At 40.5% G+C, this 25,347-nt stretch overlaps 1 protein-coding gene across 1 annotated transcript in view; it reads right to left on the bottom strand.

Moving 5' to 3' along the window:
- Positions 1 to 9,880: 9,880 nt before the first annotated feature.
- Positions 9,881 to 25,347, bottom strand: part of cgnl1 (cingulin-like 1) — a 102,655-nt gene continuing 87,188 nt past the window's right edge. The window contains 5 exon segments of the mRNA XM_028822808.2: positions 9,881 to 10,742; positions 13,805 to 13,968; positions 16,617 to 16,725; positions 17,197 to 17,321; positions 19,375 to 19,458. Of these exon segments, the coding sequence (XP_028678641.2) occupies positions 10,607 to 10,742; positions 13,805 to 13,968; positions 16,617 to 16,725; positions 17,197 to 17,321; positions 19,375 to 19,458 (618 nt within the window). The 3' untranslated portion in view covers positions 9,881 to 10,606.

Raw genomic sequence — 25,347 nt, 5'->3', positions numbered from 1 at the left:
AGTGCAGAATGCAGCGATCAGAATCTTAACTAGGAAAAGAAAATCCGAGCACATCACCCCAGTCCTGATGTCACTACACTGGTTACCTGTGTCATTTAGAATTGACTTCAAAATACTGCTTATGGTTTATAAAGCCTTAAATAATCTCACTCCATCTTATATTTTGGAATGTCTGACACGTAACACTCCAAATCGTAACCTTAGATCTTCAAATAAGTGTCTGCTTAGAATACCAAGAACTAAACTCTCAAGAAGTGGTGAGGCGGCCTTCTGCTGTTATGCACCTCAAATCTGGAATAGCCTGCCAATAGGAATTTGCCAGGCTGATACGGTGGAGCACGTTAAAAAACTGCTGAAAACTCATTACTTTAACATGGCTTTCTCATAGCTTCATCTTTGTTTAATCCTGATGCTCTGTATATTCAATTAATTATCATTATTATTCCTGGTGGCTCCATAATCCGTACTCACTCCTACTTTCTGTTCTGTTCTATTTCCAGTTTTCTGTGTTGGCGACCTGAGCCCCCACCACCTGATCAGGGCACCGTGATGTCCCTACACTGACACATTACATGGCCAGAAGTCCACATGACCATCATCATCAAGTGCTTCCATGAGAACCCTGAATACCATGAGGACTGATTGAGGTCATTGATGTTAGGTAGAATGCCTAGAGGCGGCTGGGTGGTCTTGTGGCCTCAGAACCTCTGCAGATTTTATTTTTTCTCCAGCCGTCTGGAGTATTTCTGGTTTTTTCTGTCCTCCCTGCCATCGGACCTTACTTTTATTCTATGTTAATTAGTGTTCCCTAATTTTAATTCTTATTTACAGTGGAACCTTGGTTCACGAACGTCTCGGTACATGTACAAATCGGTTTACGACCAAAAAGTTCGCCAAACTTTTGTCTCGGTTCACAATCACACACTCGGTATACGAACAAGCCAGTTTCCCTTTCGGTTTGTACGTGTTCAGTCTCTCCCTGTGCATTTCCTGTGAAGTGAGCAAAAGAAAGAGAGAACGAGAGAGTGTGACACACACACACACACAGGCAAGTGAGACAGAGAGCTGAACTCATAAGGTAGAGAAGGCAGTTAAAGAATGCACTGGGCTTGATTTTGTTTTCACTTCTGTTTACAGCGATCGGTTCGTAGTGTGCATTGTTGCAATGTTACTTTTCTTGGTGGTTTATTAAATTATGGATTTTTTCAAATGTTCATTTTTTTTCCCTGTGCTTAAAACTCATTAAAAAAAAAAAGTGTTTTTAGCCAGCGGTTGGTAGCGCTATAGCGCGAACTATTGCAGTGTTAGTTTTCTCTGTTGTTCAAGGTTTTCTCAGTGTTATTTAATGTTTTTACATTTAGTTTACTATTACGCTGTGCATTATATGGTTTAATTAACTATATTTGTGCTTAAAAACAAAAAAATATATATATTTACATACAGTTTGTATGGTTTGGAACGGATTAATTTATTTACATACAATCCTATGGGGGAAATTACTTCAGTTCACGACCAAATCAGTTTATGACCAGAGTTTTGGAACAAATTATGATCGTGAACCGAGGTTCCACTGTATTTTGTCTTTTTTCTCTTTCTTCATCATGTAAAGCACTTTGAGCTACATTATTTGTATGAAAATGTGCTACATAAATAAATGTTGTTGTTGACAACGACACACCTAAGCTCATCGTTTAGGGCACAGGTGTCGAACTCCAGTCCTGGTGGGCCACAGTGGCTGCAGGTTTTCATTCTCACCCTTTTCCTAATCAGTGACCAGTTTTCACTGCTAATTCACTTTTTTCCCTTCATTTTAATAGCCCTCTTTTTAAGGATTCAGTCCTCTAAATTGACTCCTTTCATCATTATATGACGGCCAAACAGAAATGAGATGTGAAACGAGCCAACAGATGACCAGCTAAACTGGGGCTTCAAACTCCAACCAGTTTCTTAATGAGAAGCCAATGCTTGCTGTTAATTAAACCCGCTACTTAATTATTCTTTCTGCCACAGCAGACATTTCTAAAACTGATTTTTCTCGAAGAACACCATCAAGATGTTTTGGTGACCTGAGAGATCAGCCTTACTGAGACCTCCACCTTTCTCTGTTTTCAGATATTGTGTGATGGTCACAGGTGAGCTGGTCATGTGGTCTCTTGTTTCGTGTCTCATTATTGTTTGGCTGCTAATTAAGGAAAAAGAGACAACTAAGGGGCCGGAGTCAAGTTAATTAAAACTAATTAGCAGGAAAAACTGGTCACTAATTAAGTAGATGGTTAGAATGAAAACCTGCAGCCACTACGGCCTTCTAGGACTGGAGTTTGACACCCCTGGTTTAGGGGGTGTGCACATACTTTTGTGTTCTGTATGTGTAAAAAAATTCACTTCAAATATCCTTTTCAAGCGATTCCAAATTGGGACAAGAACAGGCCATTCAGCCCAACAATCCATATTAAGATCCATAAAAGAAAATCTCATTAAGAATATTAGACAGTTACTGAAGGGGAGGCCAAGTGGCGTAACGGTTGGCACTCCTGCCCTGACAGCCTCAGAGGCCCAGCTCGGTCTCGGTGGGAGTTTTGTCCAGAGGCTCCCATTTGCACCTCCACAGCCTGACTGCCGATTCTCGGTTGGCTGGAAAAAAAGGCAAGAGCTACACATGGACAACCAGAACATCAATGATAAATACAAGATGGCAGACACTGTCCGGCCTGTGAAAAGGGTGTAGGGCTTTACATTGCCACAATTTTTAGCACATCTTCTAATAAGGGGAGATTCTTTAAATATAGAAGGGATTGTCAGTTTCCTTTCTACAGTAAGAGGGCCCCCCAAACGCTCAATGGAATCATCCAGCAATAATCAACATGGCCGCCGGTCCTTACTCCGCCCACTCATCTCAAAGCTCAATTCTAATTGGCTAGGGGAGGGGAATTGAGGGAAGGCAGAGAGGTCCTTCTCCAGAGTGCACATGACGTGCGTCTGCCAAAAGCATTCCAACAACTGCTAGGTTAGATGTCCGTGAACTTGTTTTAAATTGTTTGTAAGCAGGGCGTGATGTGCAAAAGTCACCGTCTCATGGGTTCTGTTTCCTAAGGTTGTAATGTCTAGTCTCGCATGTCTTCAAAGTGTCTCTGCGAGATGATCACGTCTCGATCGCTTCACTCATCCCCCCCGGAGGCGCGCTATGCTCCTGCCACTTTGTGTCTCTCCCACTCACGTTGTGAAGAGGGGAGCTGAAATCTCGCTAAGGAGATGCGGACGGATCAGCTGCTGGCTTTCTGCTCCTGCTGCCGAGCTGCGTGTTCTGCATGTCGCGCTGCACGTCGATCATTTAAAAACCTGTGCAGCAGCTGTCCTTTTGTCTCACTGCCTTGTCTCGCGGGACATTAAAGTGTCTCCGAGAAGATCACGTCTCGTCTCCCTCACAAGATTTATTTTTTGTAATAGAGAGAAATCTTTAACAGAATGAAGTGTGCACAAAGGGGGCTGAATACTTTATGAATCAAATTCATAGATTACATGTCTAGTTTAGATGTCAAAATGTCCAGCTGATATGTAAAAGATTACCTTTAAATGTCTCAATTAGACGTCAAATGTCTAACATAAATCTCAATGTCCAGATTAGAGGTTCTGTCTTAAGGAGGAATGGACAGATTTTAGAATTAAATGAATTGGGAGGTGGACAAAACATAGTCAAACTGCTGCAGACCACTGGGGTGCATACAGCCCCCCTAACCCCGACACATTTTATTTATGGCTGCGGAGTGCTTTTCTCTGCTCCTCACAACACAGTACATAAAAAGCACAGTCCTTTCCTTCTTCTCTTTCACTCCCTGGTGTGGTGGAAGTCCACTATAGGGCTCTACAGCTGCCCCTGGCGGCCCCCACAGAACACAGCAGGGCAGAGCCAAACTCCAGCTCCCAGTATGCCCTGTGGGAATCTGTGGTGCCACACCTGCCCAGGAGGGCTGCGCTGTAGCATCCCTGGGGAGGTAGTGCCTCATCGATGTCTCGTGGGATGTCAGATTGTCTTCCGAGAAGATCACGTCACGTCTCCCTCCCGAGATTTTTTTTTGTAATAGAGAGAAATCTTTAACACAATGAAGTGTGCACAAAGGGGGCTGAATACTTTCTGAATCCACTGTAGATGAACAGTACTGTGCAAAAGTTTTAGGCAGGTGTGAAAAAATGCTGTAAACAAAGAATGCTTTCAAAAATGGAAGTGTTAATCATTTATTTTATTTATTTGGTGTGACCACCCTTTGCCTTCAAAACAGCATCAATTCTTCTAGGTACACTTGCACACAGTTTTTGAAGGAACTCGGCTGGTAGGTTGTTCCAAACATCTTGGAGGACTAACCACAGATCTTCTATGGATGTTGGCTTCCTCACACCCTTCTGTCTCTTCATGTAATCTCAGTCACACTCAATGATGTTGAGATCAGGGCTCTGTGGGGGCCATACCATCACTTCCAGGACTTCTTGTTCTTCTTTACGCTGAAGATAGTTCTTAATGACTTTGGCTGTATGTTTGGGGTTGTTGTCCTGCTGCAGAATAAATTTAGGGCCAATCATACGCCTCCCTGATGGTATTGCATGATGGATAAGTATCTGCCTGTATTTCTCAGCATTGAGAACACCATTAATCCTGACCAAATCTCCAACTCCATTTGCAGAAATGCAGCCCCAAACGTTCAAGGAACCTCCACCATGCTTCACTGTTTCCTGCAGACACTCATTATTGTACCGCTCTCCAGCCCTTCGACGAACAAACTGCCTTCTGCTACAGCCAAATATTTCAAATGTTGACTCATCAGTCCAGAGCACCTGCTGCCATTTTTCTGCACCCCAGTTCCTATGTTTTCGTGCATACTTGAGTCGCTTGGCCTTGTTTCCACGTCGGAGGTATGGCTTTTTGGCTGCAACTCTTCCATGAAGACCACTTCTGGTCAGACTTCTCTGGACAGTAGATGGGTGTACCTGGGTCCCACTGGTTTCTGCCAGTTCTGAGCTGATGGCACTGCTGGACATTTTCTGATTTCGAAGGGTAATAAGCTTGATGTGTCTTTCATCTGCTGCACTAAGTTTCCTTGGCTGACCACTGCGTCTACGATCCTCAACGTTGCCAGTTTCTTTGTGCTTCTTCAAAAGAGCTTGAACAGCACATCTTGAAACCCCAGTCTGCTTTGAAATCTTTGTCTGGGAGAGACCTTGCTGATGCAGTAGAACTACCTTGTGTCTTGTTGCTGTGCTCAATCTTGCCATGACATGAAACTGTCTTCCACAACCTCACCTTGGTAGTAGAGTTTGGCTGTTCCTCACTCAGTTTTAAGCTGTTTCTGTTTCAGTTAATGACTGTGTTTCAACCTACGTGTGACATTGATGATCATTAGCACCTGTTTGGTAGAATTAGTTGATCAGACACCTGACTAGAATCCTACAAAATCCCTGACTTTGTGCAAGTGGACCTATAAGAATTGATGCTGGTTTGAAGGCAAAAGGTAGGAACACCAAATATTGATTTGATTTAGATTTCTCTTTTGTTCGCTCACTTTGCATTTTGTAAATTGATAACAATAAACAATCATTATTTATATTTCTGAAAGCATTCTTTGTTTACAGCATTTTTTCACACCTGCCTAAAACTTTTGCACAGTACTGTAGTAAATTCATTAAACTGTGATATCATTGAAGAACAAGTTTTTTCACTAGCGTGATTGTTTATCAAATTCAGTATTTTAACCTGTTTTAGATAACCACAGGATTGTTCATCAAAATAATTTGAAATATTTCCATTAATTGGAGTCACATAATTTACTTGTACAGGTGCCAGGCCCTTTCTTTACAGCATTCGTTAAGCATATATGTAATACTTAAATTTGACTTTTTCAGGTTGGATTGGCTAGCTGCTGTTTGGGGGCGGGGGGGTTTGGGGGTTTGATTTTAGTACACACAGTCAGGACTAGCAGCTCAGACTGCACAACTAAAGGCTGCCCATCCCACTCCCCGTCACTTCCGCTACCAAACCTCACATCATACAAGTACTACACAGTCATTCTAAAGCACCTCATCAAGAACGGCAGCATATGAAATAAAGCACACTTTATACCACTCAACAGAAAGGCAGGCTTCCCGAGTGCCAACTGTGCAAACAACAGCAGTGCTGAGCCAGAGTGGGGCCTGCCATGAAAAGGCACTATATAACATAATCTGCAGCTGGACAAACTTGAAACAAATTCCTCTTGTTCATAAATTCTGGCTCACTGAGTTTTACTAGGAGTCCCAATCTGCTTTGATGCCCCCCTCGTCTTTTTATGCTGTGCCAAGTAGCTCAGGAATTTCAGAAATGTAAACTCTGATTTGTGTCGGATGAGCAACACGTGAAGCCTTAAAGAATGAGGGCAGCTGCTATGCACTGGGGATGGCATGCTAAAGGTCGACCTTTATTGTCTGCTACGCCTGGCCAGCTAATGGAAGTCAAGACTTGGGGACAAAGGAGTGACAGAAGACACATGAGGTCTTTTTATTCTTTTCAAGAACTTCTTGAAACATGAGCTCGTAAACGATGCGGCCGCACTGAGAAGCCATTGCTTGGGTTCTGCTTTCCTGTTTTGTTTTGCGTGTGTGTTTTTTTTCAATGAATTTCTCACTCAATACGAGTCAAAGCAACTGCCGGTGTGTATCTGGAGAGCCGGGGTCAACACAGCATTGTGTTCTCGACGTGTTCTTTGCATGCGTCTTAAGAAATGTGTTTATTGTGTCCCGCCATTTGAAACTACAGCCTTGAATGTGAAACCCATGATGCCACTTGTGCACCTCGGCCGCCCATCTTCCACACACAATGCATTCACACGCTTTAAAGTACCAATCATTGTCTGACGTACATGCCTCAAATTCCAAACTCTTTTTCGCTTTTGAATCGCATATTCAAATATTTATTGACAAGAATGATAAAGAGCGAAGGACAAATTAATAAAAAGGTTAGTGTTGAGATGTTATGATTTATTTTTTACTCTGAATGTTGAACATTTCTTTTGAACAATTCCTTTAGATTAAACATGTGAGTTTGTGTATAATTATTGATCTTCTGGCAAACAAACTAATATTCTGTTCTTCTGACTTTAAATTTTTGATCACCGTCATGGGCTTGACGATTTGACGGTTTGTTTGTTACTCTGCTCTCAATTCCTGCTCCTTTTTACTTGCTTTCCGACAATAATTTTAAAAATTGAGAACAATTGTGACAAGAACAGGCCATTCAGCCCAACAATCTCATCCATCCTGTCCACTGAGCTTGGCCAAAATTACATCAGGTTGAGATCGGAAGGTCCTTGAAGGCCCCTAAAGTCTGTCTCTCCACCACAGTAATCGGCCATTTATTCCATGAGTTTACGGTTCTTTGTGTGAAGAAAAACGTTCTAATATTGGTGCTCTCAATTTTACAACCACATCCTCATGTTCTTGTTACAGAATTTATTTTAATGTAACAGCCAGGATCCCCTGTACTAACTCCTTTTCTAATTTTGGATACCTCAGTCATGTCCCCTCTCAATCTCATTTGCCTAAACTGAAAGATTCAACTCCTTCAGTCTCTCCTTGCAGCTCATACCTTGTTGCTCTCCTCTGGACTTTCTCTAGCGCTGCTGTGTCTTTTTTCCTAATAAAGACAACAAACACACAACAACAAAATGGTTACAATTGGAAGTGGACCCTCCTGAGTTTCATTTTCTCCAGGGATGCTGCTGACTGCAGTTTCTGGTTTCCTCTCCTCCAAACTCAAATGGCCACAGTTCACCAATCAATTAATGAACAGATCGTGCCAGGCTCCACTTATGTTAATCAGCTGCAAACTACTTTGTGTCTTTACATACTGTGATGGGCAGCCATGACCATTACCTGGCTAGCTCCGCCAGCTGGATGGAAGGACCAGGAGAGAAGGCATCTGCAAGGCACTACCTCCCACGGGACGTTAGAGGGCAGCCCCCCTGGAAATTGGAGTTTGGCATATCCCTGTTAGGTTCTGTGGGGGCCACCACGGGGAGCTGCAGAGCCCTACTTTGGGCTTTCACCACACCTGGGAGCGATTCCAGGCCTGATTAACGAGCCACCTGGGACACTCCCAGGGTCTGCTTCAAAGGAGCCACCACACTCCATTCAGAGAGGCAGGGTTGGGTGGAAGATGACGAAGCTTGCTGGAGGAAGAGTAGGAAAGGAAAGAAGACTGTTGACTGTGCTATATTTTGGGGAGCGAGGAAGCAGCGTTTCCCCAGTTGAAAATAAACGTGTGCTGTTTTGAACTTGGCCTCTGTGTCTGTCTGTGCCGGGTTAGGGTGGATGTACAGACCCCGGTGGTCCACAGTACTTATGTAATTAATAAAGTTTCCAATTTCATTTTTCACTGTGCTCTGCACCTGCACTCAGTGAAGAGCCCTACACAAAACTAAACTGAATACGCAGCACTTCAGTATTCGCCAGACTAATATGGTGGAACACTTTAAAAAAACTGCTGAAAACACATTACTTTAACATGGCCTTCTCGTAGCTTCATTTTAGTTTAATCCTGATACTCTGTATAATTATCAATATCATTCCTGGTGGCTCCGTAATCCGTATTAACCCCTACTTTCTCTGCTGTTCTTTTTCCAGTTTTCTGTGATGTTGATCTGCGCCCCCACCGCCTGATCAGGGCACCGTGATGTCCCTACATTGATGGATTAAAGGCCAGAAGTCCACATGACCGTCATCATCAAGTTCTTCCGTGTGAACCCTGAATATCATGAGGACTGACTGAGGTCATTTATGTTAGGTAGAATGTCTAGAGAGGGCTGGGTGGTCTCGTGGCCTGGAAACCCTGCAGATTTTATTTTTTTCTCCAGCCGTCTGGAGTTTTTTTTGTTTTTTCTGTCCTCCCTGGCCTTCGGACTTTACTTTTATTCTATGTTAATTAGTGTTACCTAATTTTAATTCTTATTTATTTTTATTTATATTTTATTTATTGTCTTTCTTCTCTTTCTTTATCATGTAAAGCACTTTGAGCTCCATCATTTGTAAGGAAATGTGCTATCGAAATAAATGTTGTTGTTGTTCAGGCGAGGCCTCACTAGTGACGTAACCTCGACTTGTACTCTGCACCTTCTGATAAATAGACTAACACCATTTTAACTTTCTCAGTCACTTTGGTCTGAATGTAGATAATGATGAGCCCATCATGATTCCCTGGTCCGTCTCATATAGTGTATTTTCAAGTTTCAGACCTCCCATTGTGTATTCATACATAACATTTTTATTTCCTGCGTGTAATAGTTTACATTTACTTACATTACATTTCATCTGCCACAGATCTCTGTCCAAGTCCCTCCATAACAATTTTGCTGAATCGCCATTATCTGCCTTTTCGTCTAGCATGGCAGCATCTGCACACCGAAGCAGCTTCCTGATTATATTCTTGTCCCGATCGTTTAGTTTATTAAACAGAGCAGCAGCCACAGCATTGACTCCTAACAGTCACCACTTTTAACGTCGCCTCATTCTGTAAAAGTTTGGTGTCAGAACAGCTGTTACTGAGACGCTCATTCAGACTGCAGATAAGAAGTAACTCTGTGGAGAAAAGCAAAAAAGACAAACAAACAAACAAAAGCGACACACCCAAAACAATAGTTTGTGTTTATTGTGGTAACACTGGACGCCGCACACAGCACTGGGCTCCAAGTCAGAGGCTAAAACACAGTGGTGCACACAAAAGAAAAAAAAAAACAATGGGTCTGTCAGATTTTCTACGTTTATCCACTTAATACAAATTATGAAAATCAGGGTTTGAATTTTTAAAAAAAATTTTCTTATTTACCACAAATAACTAATTAAAAAAAAAAAAAAATCAGACCTCAAATTAAAACGTGCTTTAGATCCACTGTATTATATACAATATGCTTTTAAATGATTTGTTTCCATTTCCCTTTAAATCATTGTAATACAAATGCCTTCGTTTGTCCAAACACGTCATATGACTTCTTCAGAGTGGATAATAAATAGAAGATAAAAGTTATTTATTTTTTTTAGGTGCAAACACAATGTCACGTTTCAAGTCCCAAGTGGCTCGTCTAAAGAATAAAATAAAAAAACCAGAATTATCTTTGCTCTATTGGTAGAGCTGACTGTGTAAATATTCAACTTACTTTTAATAAAGATCCAAAAAAAAAAAAAAAAACATAAAAAAATAACTGAAGCTTAATACGTTTTTTTTCAAACAAAATAAAAGAGCAAAGAATATAAAAAAGAGAATTCTTTGCTTTGTTCGTTAAAAAAAGTAAAATATTGGTTATCAAATTTCAACTCAGACTTAAGAAGCTGCAAAAAAAAAAAAAAAAAAAAAAAAAAAAAAAAAAAAAAAAAAAAAAAAAAATATATATATATATATATATATATATATATATATATATATATATATATATATATATATAGAAAAGGGTATCAGAGATAATGTTGGTCTTCTAAAAAGCAGTAACCAGGCCTGTTTACAATGCAAAATGTTTGACAGTGCCGATGTGATGGTGCTACCCGTCTCGGCTCCTTCAATTGTCTTCTACATAGCATTTCTTGTGGCAGTAAACGGTTAACTCCGAAGAGCGTCTTCATGAGAAAAGGTGTAGCCAGAGTGGCCAGCATACAGGCTTTCGCCATCTGTGCTCATGTCATCGTCATCATCATCATCCAGCTCGTTCAGGACATTTGTCGATGTACTTTTACGCCTGAAAGGAAAACGAGAGACTTCTTTCACTGTTGGGTTTAACAATACGCGTATTCTTTCATTGTCTTAAATGTTTGGAATATAAAGTGAAATCAAAGTTTGTTACTTTTGTTGTGTGCGTAAGAAATTTAGACTTAAAAGAGAGAGTACACCAATGGCACCTTCATGAATGCAGCCACTGGCCTCCTTCTTGTCGGTCTACAAGGACCGTCTTTAGAAAAGCGCAGAAGTCTCTGACCAGAAGCCTGGCATAGTCTGCTTCATCCACTCCAGCTGAAATGGTGCTCACTGTTTCAGCGTTAAACAATGGACAATCATCTCCAAATGCTGAACAAGTTTTCATTCTTTCAATCTCCATCCATCTTCTTACTCACATACTGGTATGGGCACCAGGCAGCTGAATCCAACCCCAGCAGCAATGAACACGACCCGATGGTTTCCATGAACACCTCTCATTTTCTTTTCCTTTAAAGCATATGTCTACCTAACACCATCGCTGAATACCCACATTTACTAAACATATTACTCATTAAACTATTTATTGTATGTTTTTCACCTTTTAAACTTTATGCCTTTCAAGGATATTCACACCTAATGAGAGAAAGCGGTGAGTCATAAGCCAAGTCATGTAAGTTCTAAATGCAATATAATGTTCACTCTGTGGATGCTGACATGCTGACACATTTTCATTATTCAGTGTTAAAACTGACAATCATACACAATTAAGCACAATCACGGATACCAATCAACACACAAATACACAAGGAGAACATGCAAAGCCCATGTAGACTATGCTCTACCACTCTGTCCAGGTTAAAACATCTGTACTAAACTTTAACTGGATTAAAACTAAATGTAGTCATGTTGGTAGACCACTGTTCTAGTTCTCCTTGACTTGAGCGTTAACCATAACATTTCACTGTCCTGACTTTCAGCTATTGGTTTCTCTGGTGCTGCTCTTATTTGATTCACATCATACCTCAGTGATCACCAGTATTAAGTCTTCATTAGGGAACACAAATCTGCCACTGCTTCTCTCACACAAGGTATCCCTCAAGGGTCAGTTCTCGGTCCAATCCTCTCACATCTCTATGCCTCCATTAGGTGAGATTATTCGTCGGTATGGTTTAAGCTTCCACTGCTATGCCGAAGACACACAACTTTATGTAAGTGTTGATGCAACTGCAACATCTTCACCTGTTGCACTGACTGACTGCATTCAGGAAGTCAATCTTTGGATGACAGATAATTTTTTACAACTTAATCCTGATAAAACAGAAATCTTATTAGTTGGTACCAAATCTGTCCTCTCTACCCATCGTAGGCTAAAAATTGATATTAATGGGATCCTGGTTGAACCCTCAGCATCAGTCTATAATTTGGGTGTCATCATTGATCAGCTTCTTACTTTTCAACCACACATTAGCTCAATAGTACAGATGGCCTTTTCTTCATCTCCATAACATTGCTCATCTGCATTCTTTCCTCAGTGTGTGAAGGATACTCATTCATGCATTCATCATCACTACCCATCTGGATTATTGCAATGCTTTGTTTTATGGCCTCCCAACTAAATTTATCAATAGATTACAGTATGTTCAGAATTCTGCTGCTCGTTTACTTATACGCCATAAAAAAATCTGCTCACATCACTCCTGTCCTCTGTGATTTGCATTGGTTACCAGTTTATTCAAGAATCAAATATAAAATGATTCTTCTCACCTTTAAAGTCATTCATGGTTACAGACAACCCACAGATCACCTCCAAAGATCTGCAAGAACATCTTGCTGCAGATAGTGCATCTGTACATCGTTCTACAATTCAGCGCAATTTGCACAAAGAACATCTGTATGGCAGGGTGACGAGAAAGAAGCCCTTTCTGCACTCACGCCACACACAGAGTCACTTGTTGTATGTAAATGCTCATTTAGACAAGCCAGATTCATTTTGGAACAAAGTGCTTTGGACTGATGAGACAAACATTGAGTTATTTGGTCATAACAAAAAGCGCTTTGCATGGTGGAAGAAGAACACCGCATTCCAAGAAAAACACCTGCTACCTCCTGTCAAATTTGGTGGAGGTTCCATCATGCTGTGGGGCTGTGTGGTTAGTTCAGGGACAGGGGCCCTTGTTAAAGTCGAGGGTCGGATGAATTCAACCCAATATCAACAAATTCTTCAGGATAATGTTCAAGCATCAGTCACAAAGTTGAAGTTACGCAGGGGTTGGATATTCCAACAAGACAATGACCCAAAACACAGTTGGAAACCTACAAAGGCATTCATGCAGAGGGAGAAGTACAATGTTCTGGAATGGCCGCCACAGTCCCCTGACTTGAATATCATCGAAAATCTATGGGATGATTTGAAGCAGGCTGTCCATGCTCGGCAGCCATCAAATTTAACTGGAGAGATTTTGTAAGGAAGAATGGTCAACAATACCTCCATCCAGAATCCAGACACTCATCAAAGGCTATAGGAGGACAACGTTTAGAGGCTGTTATATTTGCAAAAGGAGGCTCAACTAAGTATTGATGTCATATCTCTGTTGAGGTGCCCAAATTTATGCACCTGTCTAATTTTGTTATGATGCATATTGCACATTTTCTGTTAATCCAATAAACTTAATGTCACTGCTGACATTCTACTGTTTCCATAAGGCATGTCATATATTATAAGGAAGTTGCTACTTTGAAAGCTCAGCCAATGAGAAACAAAAATCCAAAGAATTAAGAGGGGGTCCCGAACCTTTTCCTATATGACTGTATATTATTTTATATATATTTGGTTTTTTTTGAGTGGCAGGAATAAGTTACTGTATAAAGAAGCCAGTTCAGAATGAACACAAAAAATCCTTGCACTGCAGGGAGAGTAAATGCCTCAAAGCACAAATGTTTAATAAAGCACTGAAAATAAGGTAGTTGGTGACAACATCCACAGAAAACGACTATGATGGGAATTGAACAGGCAGGCAAACACACACACACACACACACACACACACACACACAATTGTCTATAAAAGGCCCAAAGACATGATCCATCAAAGCTCAAAAGCCTCACCGCGCATCTTTCCGTAGCGTGTTGAGCTGTCCTTGAAGCTGATCATTCAGCTCTGCCTGCTCATCCAGTTCCCGCTGCAACTTCTTCTTGCTGTGTTCCAACCTCTCAATTTCCTCTTCTGCCTCGTCCACCTGTCTTTTCAGTGCTTTCAAGCGTAGGTTGAGCTAAGAAAAAATAATAAATGAGTGGCTGTGATTTTTTCTTTTGACAAGATATAAAACAAGCAATAAACCCAAGAAAAAATCATTAGTGGCAATGCAAACTGTGCTAAATGGACTGATCTGACAGGCAGTGAGGCCAAAAAAGATCAAGGAATTAAACTTGTCCTCCAGACCGGGGGTCGCCAAGTACAGTCCTGGAGGACCACTGTGGCTGCAGGTTTTCATTCTAAATCTTTTCTTAATGAGTGACCTACTTTTGCTGCTAATTAACTTCTTTTGAATTCATTTTATTTGACTTGTTCTTGAAGACTCAGACCCCTTAATTGTTTCTTGTTCCTTACTTAGCAGCCAAACAATAATGAGATACAAAATGAGCCAAAACAGGACCAGCAAACTGTGACCATCATACAATATCAGAGAATAAAGAAAGATGAAGATCTCAGGAATGTTGATCTGCTCAGGTCCCCAAAACATTTTATTACTGTGCTCTTAGAAAGAGAAAATCGATAATTTCAGAAATGTCTGCTAATGCACCACGAGAGCAGCAACAAGCCACGACATTAAAGAATGGGTTTAATTAGCGACAAGAATTGGCACCTCATTAAGCAGGTGGTGGGAGTGAAACTGGTTGGTGTTTGAGGCCCTGACTTCGTTGTTCTTCTCTTGGCTCCCTCACTTCACTTTTCATTTCTGTTTGGGTGCCATTTAAGGAAAGCAATGAAGCAATTCAGAGGAATGATGAAGAAATTCAGGGAAACAAATCTCCAAAAGCAATTCAATTAAAATGAATTCACAAGAAGTTAATTAGCAGCACAAACAGGGCACTCATTAAAAAAAAAAGGGGTTAGAATGAAAACCTGCAGCAACGGTGGTCCTCCAGGTCCGGACTTGGCGACCCCTGCTCCAGACCATGCCTATTCAGACTGGAAGAGTTTTGATTCTTTGTCTTTACCAGGGGTAAGGTCTGATTGGTAACAGGAATTTAAAATTGAGGTTAACTATCACTGGAACTCCAAACTCTGTAAGAATAAAATGGATGCCAAACTGAAGTTTTCTTGAAATGTCTGCAGCACTCCACCAAATTACATGAATATGGTATGTTTGTGATAACATCCCATTTTGACACCATTAATGGATTCTTGCAAAGAGAGAAGCTGGTACTGATTACTGAGTAGCAAATTTAAGCTTTCATGTTAACTAATTGAAATGTGTTTTAATGTTTGATCAATTGGTGAACTGTGTATACTATGAAGCGTGCATATGGTGCATAGTAAATCAAAGAATCTCTGGTGTATTGTATCTATTGAAACATTCTGCTTATGCCCTCATCGCCCACTGGAGTGTCATTTGACAGGCCTTTCTGCCTTAACGACGGCCTATTTCACTATTTTATGGTGGAAACGTGACATTTAGTCTACCAGCAACACTATTAAAGATAGTTCTGAAAATTAATTTACTGTTTGGGTAGAGGTTCTATCATAACTGAATTACATGTAACTCCCAGCGCACAGCAAGAGAGTTTCTTATTGTGCCTTAGGACAGATAAGCATCCATGTGTCCAGTGACGCTGTGATAAGCTTTGGTTCCTGGCGTCCCTTAAATTGGATTTAGAGGGTACAATAAACAGTTGACTATTATATGTGAGGAATTCAAGTAAATAAGAGTTTCTCAAACGTAAGCAGCCCCAGACACTGTCTGTATTAATTGTTTGTTACCATATGTGTTAAATTCAGCCAAAGGTGCAGTTTTCACAATGGAAGCAGCTCATTCCACTACAATTAAACACTTTAGGGGTGACAGATGATTCGGAGTACTATTTATGTCATTTCTTTAATGCTCATTACTGTGGCTTGTAGACATGTGTGACAAGAGTTTTAAACAATTGTTACTGAAGACAACTATGAAAAAAACACAAAGATAATAGTGTGCTAACTATGCCATCCACTAGATTAAACAATACCAAACAACACTGAAGCTAAAAATCAGGAGTAGCTTTCCAAAAAATATGTACAAAAAGTAAAAATAGAACTGAAATGTTAAATAGGAGAAAACAACCAACCCAGAACTAAACAATCAAATGAATATATTACACAAAGCAAAAAAACTAATCAGCACTGGCTTCTTGCAGCATTAAATCAGGCAGAGGATGAACAATAAATTGGTTACTCATCTACAGCACACAGTAAAGATGGACATTTGTATAACTAAATGCAGTTTTTGCAAGTGTACTTTCTTTTTCCTGCACCAGCGAGAGATCAGTTTGAAATATGAGGGCAGTACAGCCATACCTAATGGTCCACATGTGTACAAATCTCATGTCATTCATGTTTGTGCTTCTGATGGTCCTCCTGCCCTGTTAGGAATCTTGTAGCACAGTGCTGATAATGACGATTTGGAAATGAAGCGCACATTTTGTTTCTGTTGTCCAGGGAATGGACTGTGAACAGTTCCAAAGTTAAGGCAAGAATTCACATCACCATTTCTTATAGACCCAGCCATCAGGCAATATTTTGACAGGTCAGTGTTAGCAGACCTCCCATGAAATGATGACATTTTGACAGGTCCATCATACCTATGCTTGTGTTCGGTACACCACCATTTACTGTTCTCTGTTAATCAAAACAAAAGCAGCACACTTTTACAGCTCATACCTGATCTTTCTGATCGGTTAGGGAGGTACGCTCATCATCCACCTGCATCATCAGCTCTTTGACCTTCCTCTCCAACTTTCGATTGGCTAACTGTAGACTTGCTCGATCCCTGCCAGCATACAGATCATATTATAACAACATTTATTTCTATAGCACATTTTCATACAAACAATGTAGCTCAAAGTGCTTTACATGATGAAGAAAGAGAAAAAAGACAAAATAAATAATTAAAATTAGGGAACACTAATTAACATAGAAAAAAAGTAAAGTCCGATGGCCAGGAAGGACAGAAAAAAACAAACAAACTCCAGACGGCTAGAGAAAAAAGATCAAATCTGCAGGGGTTCCAGGCCATGAGACCACCCAGCCCCCTCTCGGCATTCTACCTAACATAAATGACCTCAATCAGTCCTCATTGTATTCAGGGTTCTCATGGAAGAACTTGATAATGACGGTCAAGTGGAAGATCATATTATTAACTCTTACAAGAGTTAATCACAAACTGCAGAATACTTTAGAGTACAAAAAAAAGGAAAAAAAAACAAGTTAATTATACTACAAATAATGAAGTGATTAGTACCTTTCATCTCTTTCTAATTGTTCCTCCAATTCCAGAACTCTGGATTCCAACTGTGATACAATTCCTTCCTTACTGGATCTCTGGAATCCTTCAAGATGTGAAAGTCTGCTCTTCAGATCTTTGTTCTGAAATTTAATAAAACCAAGTAGATTGTCATGGTTATTAATTCATCTGCTAAATGCAGCAATCTGTGTTTTGCAAGTCTGGAAGAAAAGAGTGGTATCCAAGGGTAGATGACTAGGAGCTACTGTCCTTGATCACACCCAAATAATTTAAACTGGAATCTTCTAAGCCTTTGGACAACCATCAGTTAATTAAGCAGACTGAAAACAGCAAGTAACTCAACAGAGAAAACCTCTTTCAATTATTGCCTCCAAGTCCAAATGCAGTGCATGTCCCTTTCTTAACCAAACAAGAAGGTGCATTCATGATGGAGTAGCCCCATTCTTGCACTACTCTAAAGGTGGGAGTGCAACAGACTCTGGTGTTGGGATAAAGAAAGGAATAGAAATCCCAGCATTTTGAGATGTAGGTTGACCTGCCTGTACTAGCAAATGGTATGGGAGGAACACTGAGGAGAGGAGTACTGGGTCCTGGAAAGGAGGCAGCATTGACAATATGGAAGTGTTGCTGGCTACACAGCCTTTAAAACTAGGTTTATTGTACTTAATTACTGTAATTTAACTCATTTTGCCTCACAGCTATTTGCTTAATATTGGAATTTATGCCAACTGTCAACTGTGCATGGGGGGGAATTGACAGTTTGGGTTCGTCTATCCCTCAAATGGTAACCTAATTTAAAAAAAAGGGGAAAAAAAGCACAATATAGAAGAATAGAAGAATCACAAGCAATTTAAGGGCCATTTGCTGGATTTATCCAGGTTAGCCAGTTGCTAATCTTATAGGCCTAATTTTTCTTCTGCTCTTCATGTTCCTGGCCATCCTTTAAGGTGAGGCCCATTATTTACATATCATCTGACACCCACTAACCACTGCATCTTCTTTAGCCTCATCCCTCCTTCTCCATCTTGGTGTGCCTCTTCATCCTTTTCCTTTTGCTCCACATGCCAAAACTACCTTAGTCTATTTCTCCTTAGCTCAACACCATTTGTCTTCACACCAGGTCTTTTTCTTAATTTGGCACTTCACACATCCACTTGATTATCTGTTCTTTCCCGTTGAGAACAATACTTCTTGCATAGCTTAAATAAACTTTTTCCTTCTATGCAGGGCAGATTCCTTTAGAAGTCAGAATGGGAACCACTTCATGTACATCATATCCCAACCATCACTGATGTTGCTACACCTCTCTCTGCACTCAAAATGTCGCCTAAGTAGCAGAACGTTCCCACTTTGTCCAAAACAACTCCATTGCTGGTATCTAAATTTCTCCTTACTTCATCAGTAGTCTGAATTTCTCATACACATTTTTCACAAAGGTTGCACTTGCTGCCAGTAGACTGCCCTTTATACCAGATCTTTTATGCATCCACTTGTGACAAACCACTGGATTAGTGGAAAATAAATAAAAAAATAAATTCACCTGGCTAATAGGGCTATAGTGTGCACCTCAGGTTACTAAGAGATACAACTGTTTTGGCAGTAATGGATCAGAAGGGATTACAGCCTTCTACCAGTTATTCTGTTGGCCTGTAAGACATTATTCTGTGAATTCAGAATGTCGATTAAGCAAAAACTTAAAACTACAACTGAATATTTTTCATGCTGTATTAATGAAAATAAAGAAATTGTTAGACATGCAATAGAGATATGTCATATAATAGTAGTGTGGTCTGCAGATTAAAACTTTGAACTGTATAAGAAAATGTTGCCTGTTCATCCATATCACAAAGAAAAAAATAAGTAACTATATTGCAAAGCATCGTGGGTAGTATTTGCAACAGAAAGCTGCTACAGAAATAGTATGGCTGACTGATAACCAAATGAAAGGACAAAAATAACCACACCCCACATAAGAGGTATATTAGAAGGAAAAATGATGGTTGTTCCCTGGTGGGTGAACATAAGAAAGATGCAAGAAAAAACTGGGGCATTTCAAGCATATCCAGACATATCACGATTTGGTCCCCACGATTTATTTCCTATCAATTATCTTGTTGAGTAAACCAATTTTTAAATTTTTTTTCCTCATCTATGAAGGAATGAAGAACCAGTTACCTGTCTCTCCAGGGAAGTCTTGTCACACTCCAGATCTTGTCTCGTGGCTCTCTCTTGCAGAAGTTCACTCCTCATCTGCTCTAACTGTTAAGAGATGTAAAAAATAAATTCATGAATCTGTCACTTAAAAGAGGTTCACTCAGTCAGATATGCTGAAGCTGGGCTTCTTCATCCAACAAGAAACATAAATGCACTTTCATGACTCAAGGTGATGATACGTGTTTCCACCTGCTTTTTTCTTCTCATGAACTGTGAAGTATATAAGAAAAGGCAGAGCAGACTTTTTTCTATAGGAGATTGCATTCATTTAATGTGGGTAGTGAAATCCTTCACATCTTCAACAACTTTGTGATGGCCTGTGTAATTTTCTACGCTGTGGTGTGCTGGGCTGGTAACATAATTTCAAGAGAGGCCCACTGAATTTACATGCTAATTAAGCTCAGTTAAGGGATGAACTCTGGACTCCCTGGAGGTAGTAGCGTAGGAGAGAATTAAAACAAAAGTTAGTGCCATTATGAACAATGCTACATGCCCTTTCTCGGAAACACCAACACCAAGTACTTTCAGCCAATGAAAATATTCAGCACAAGTGTGTCAAAGAAAGGCAACAGGAGTTCCTTTATACCAAAAGAAATACGCCTGCATAATGCCTCACTGGGACTCCGTCCCTTCTGCTCTTTAAGTCTACAGGTGGTGCCTCTTTCCAGGCAGCTGAGCTTTTATGATCCTCAGACCAGAAGGGGCGGAGTCAGTTGCCCTCACTGGGCAGTAGATGACACAGTTTGCTGCAGCACCCCCTTTGGCTCCACAATGGTATTGCATACCTGGGAGGACCCAGATGGTGACCCTCTGATGTGCATGTATGACAGTATTCATTATTTAAAGAGCTTCTGTAAAAAGCCAAATGTGCCCCTGAGAACAAATAAAGTTCTATCTATCGATTTATAGTTACGGCATGATCTGAATTGTGGTTTGGTCACGGCTAGCATGCAGTATGCACATTCTCGCCAGTAGTTATAAAGGTTTCCTGGATTCTTCCCACAGTTTGTTAGGGAAGGTGACCGCTGTAAATTCACCTAGTGGGTGAGCATGACTATACACTATAATGGCCTAGTGTTCCAGTGAGGTTTGTCTCCGGTCATTTGTCCAGTTCTGACAGGATAGGCTTTAACTCTCTGCGCACCTGTACATGAGTGTGGTTTAACAAAATGGATTACTGCATTATTAATTGCTATCTTTTACCTGTTGATAAAAATTTAAATGAGATATGGAAAGTTTGGTTCAATGCCTTAGTTATACATATACTTCTCCCCAGATATTTTAATGTACTTTTATTTGCTTAGTTAGAATTCAACCTATCAAAAGAGCTTTAAAAACAAACACTTGTTAGGATAGGCCCTGTGGCCTATCCTAAGTGGTTGCTGATGTCACCACCATTCAGATAACTGAATATAAAATATAATTCAAATTTAATTTTAGCAGAAAAGGAAAAGTTTAAAATTTACAAATTGATTTGATGCACCCTGGTTCTAAAACTTCTTTTGCTAACATAGTACCTCAAGCAAACCATTTGTAACGGACTGTGCCGTCTTCAGGGCAAGAAAATATTTCCTTCCAAGTGACCTTTTAAACAGTTACACCATAATAAAAGGCTTCACATGACCACATTGAAGTGGACACACTTCAAAGAGGAGTGCTTGAGCTGCATGCTGTGAAGGTCGTGGCAGCTATTAGGGTCTGAATGTTAGCACTTAATGTGCTTCTTACATAAACAGATTAACTACCCAGAGAGCTGCCCCACTGCACACAGCTCCACCGTGAAGTGACGCCACCCTAGCAGAATTCGTGTGCATTCTTTGGCTTGCATAACATGCAGAAAATGAGGAAGGTTATTTTTTTTTTAAGGGAATTAATGAGGCATATCTAGAAGGTCACACAACAGCCAGCAGCCATGAGTATGAACAAAATAGTAGTCGTGAATTTATATAGTGCCTTTCACAGCACACACAATCATAAAATATGGTGGGCTGGCACCCTGCCTGGAATTTGTTCCTGCCTTGCACCTTGTTGGCTGGGACTGGCTCCAGCAGACCCCCATGACCCTGTGTTAGGATATAGCGGGTTGGATAATGACTGAATCTATATATTGTTACTCTAACAAATTCATTGTTAGCAAAATGCATTTATAATGTTTAAACAATCCTTGACTGCGGTGGGTTGGCACCCTGCCCGGGATTGGTCCTTGCCTTGTGCCCTGTGTTGGCTGGGATTGGCTCCAGCAGACCCCCGTGACCCTGTGTTCGGATTCAGCGGGTTGGAAAATGGATGGATGGATAAACAATCCTTGACATTCGACAAGTACTTCTCTGTACCAGGGGTATTAATGAATGCCAAAATCACAACTACATATTGCAATTTTATTTATTAAATCGATACTTTTATCTGAACTGAATGTTTTCGGGTGTTCAGTAAAATCAAATATTAGATAAATGGCATCTGGGGGAACAGAAGAAGAAGATATTCATTTCTTGAATGGTCAAAAATATGCAACACTGCGTGAAGAACTGCGTTTAAAAACAGGTTATGTCTCTGACTGCCACCAAACGCTTCTTTGAAGTCTTTGACATTAGAATGATTTTAGCCCACTCTTCCTTTAAGAACTGCTTTAATTTACAAAGATTGGTAGATTTTTGTACATCAGTGTCTCGTGTCAGGCCCTGTCACTGCATGTTTATTGGGTTTATGTCTGAACTTTTCAAAACCAGTTCAAAACTTCAATTTGTTGTATTTCTCAACTCTGTTCAGCTTCATCTTAAACTCACAAACAGGAATTTTCTTTTTAGGGTTTCTTCAATTATGGTAAGCCATCCAGATGCTGAGGCAACAAAGCATCCACACACTTATCTACATTTTGCTGTTGGTGCGATGTTCTTACTGTGGAGTACTGTATTAGCTTTACGAGGGACAACAACAGGACCCATATCATCCAATTTTCAATTTATTTCATTTCAGTTTTCATCTCATTTATACACTCTGTAGGATATTCTTCCCAAAAGCTTAGGAAATCATCCAGGGGCTTCCTAGCAAAACAGAGCAAAACAAACGTGTGGTGGTCTTGGTCAGCAGCTGTTTGCCAGTTTTCCCAGCGTATTTCTGACTGTGGAGCCATGAACACTGACCTTTGGTGAGCCAGGAGAAGTCTGCAGTTCTTTGGATGTTTTTGTAGGATCCTCTGTGGCTTTCTGAACAACTTTTTGCTGTGCTCTCTGAGTAATTTTGGCGGGTTGACCACTCCTGGGAAGACTCATTAAATGGAAAACACTCGGTAGTCAGTAAAGATTGTTGCTTTGACTGTAGCTCAGTGGAGTCCATGAACCCTACAAACTGCTTTGTGGTTCCTGCCAGAATGACATGGATATTTTTTTTTCTTATATCTTCAGGAGTTTCTTTTGACTATATCATTACGAGCCTGTTGAAACTTTGTGTTGGGAGCTTAACGCTGATTGCAAGAGTCAAAATATAATAAGTGAGGTTTATATTGAGCAGAGCTGGCTATGTTCAATCAGGTGACCATATTCTTTGCTTAGGTGTCCCTTTAACTCATTGGATTTTGGTTGAAGAGTTAAAAACATCCATCCATCCATCCATTCTCCAACCCGCTGAATCCAAACACAGGGTCACGGGGGTCTGCTGGAGCCAATCCCAGCCAACACAGGGCACAAGGCAGGAACCAATCCTGGGCAAGGTGCCAACCCACCGCAGGAGTTAAAAACATTTAATGTAAAAAAAACTTTGCAATATATTGGAAATCAGTGATATTAGAAGAAAAGTCTAAAGACTGCAAAAAAAACTGGGAAACTAAATTTTGTAGTACAACATGGGAAGCTTAGTAGCACTGGTCCTGCTGTGCAAAACCAAGCATTCTAACAAAACATTGTCACTTTCATTGATGCGCTGCACTGTTTAAATGTGTGCTTAAACCAAGAGGGAGACAATTGTAAGCTCTAAATCCTTTGACCAGGGCTATGCTCACTCACACTTGAAGTGCACACCCAGGTCTGAAGAGTAGTGAAGATCTGTAAGTAAATGAAAAGGGTAAAATAAACAAAGTTGGCCAATACGACTCTTCAGCATGGCTCTCCCATTCGCAGTACTTAGTCTCTCCGAGCTGCAAGGGCTTGTTTATACTTCACGCTCAGAACGTGTATGCGCACGTATCATGGCTGCCACGCTTTCCCAGCGTTCATTTAACGTGTCCTCTGAGCAGATCCTCAGAAATTAACGTGATGCGTGTGCGAGTTGCAGTACCAGAAAAAAGTTGGTGGGCGCAATGTGATAAAAGTCGGAATGTGACGTCAGAGTCTCTGTTTACTATCTACATGTGACAGAAAGCCACTCTGCAGATCCTAGTAGGATTGATGTGCGCGCTTCAATGTTTGATGAATGGTTCGATGTGGTGAAGCAAAATGCCGACATACAGATGCATTCGTGGTGCTTTTATATTCAAGCGTCGCATATTCCCGATCATAGTGACACAATACATTTTAAAAGTCTCACATACCATCTTTTGTGCTGTCTTTTTTCGGTGGTTTCCTCCTGACCTGACAGCAGCGGCAAACAGCAATAGACCACCACACAGAACACATTAAATGTATAATTTTCCAACTCTCTGCACATTTAGAATCCTTAGATTTATACTTGATATCACTTTCATGATGAAATGCATTAAAGTATGTATGTTACATTTTACAGATAAATTGTTAATTTCATTTAAATAATGAATACTGTTACTAATTACACACATGGGGTTGACACTGTGGTGGAGCGGTAGCACTGCTGTCTCACAGGGAGTCACGTTGCTGGTGTTCCCTGCCTGGAGTTTGCATGTTTTCCTGCTGGGTTTCCACAGTGAGCTCCGGTTTTCTTCTAAAGATACTGTATGCAGAGTTGGTGACTCTAAAATGACACCAGTGTATGTGTGTGCTTGTATTCACCTTGCGATGAGCTGATGCCCTGTCTAGGGATTGTTTCTGCCTCGTGCATAGTGCTTGCTGGAATGGACACATCCTTGAATTGATGGATTTAATCATTAAACATCCTTTTCAGAGATATTGCGGAAAGGTGTCATCTGAGTTTAATGGGTGTTCCAGACAATTCACAACACAGCGAAGCCAAACCTGTTCTCACCATGATAATGTCTCACACTGCCACCTGGTGGATTCCTCGAGATTTACGTAAAGTACACGCGCAAGTATAAACAGTAAATCGCATGCGTAGTAGGAGCGTCCGGTGCAGCATGCGTCGTGTGAAGTATAAACCTGGCCTTAGGAACAATACCGTGATTTAGAGATCAGTACAGATATTCCAGTTGTAGTTATTGTACTGTATATGAATACTTATAATATGAGAGGAAATCATACTTTAGGCATAAATTGCAGTGAAACAGCACATGATAGAAACATTTGAAAGGGATGTAAAGGTGCAACATCTTTGTTGTCTTAGTCTGTATGGAACTTTAAAAACACTTTAATCGCATCATTACTAGCATTATGTATCTGATATGGGAACGCACCCCCTATATACCCCTCAAAAGGTTTTCCTTCACATTAGTAGGGATATATATTTTTAGCATGCAAAATTCAAATCTCAATTTGTTCACGTAGCAGTCATGGCGTTGATTGTTAGAGCAATTTTGTGTATTCTGAGGCCTCCTTTGTCATCACTTGAATTCAGCTGGTAGTTGACTGTAGCCTGGCAATTACTCTACACAGCTCTGCCTCCATTTATTAATGATATATTTTCAACCACAGGTACTTCACTGGTTGGACCTGCTTCTTTGGGGGTGGAGTATGGGGGGATATTGGAGAGGGAGCTCCATTCTTCATACGGCCATGGCACTATACATGAACACCAAGCAGGCTTCTTGCTCTTTGACACATGTTGGCATACAATCTTCAAAATCCTTAAATCTTC

This window comes from Erpetoichthys calabaricus, chromosome 17, assembly GCF_900747795.2.
Source record: "Erpetoichthys calabaricus chromosome 17, fErpCal1.3, whole genome shotgun sequence".
NCBI lineage: Eukaryota > Metazoa > Chordata > Cladistia > Polypteriformes > Polypteridae > Erpetoichthys > Erpetoichthys calabaricus.
Note: the sequence above shows the minus strand (reverse complement) of the source record. Positions and strands in the feature narration are given on the sequence as shown.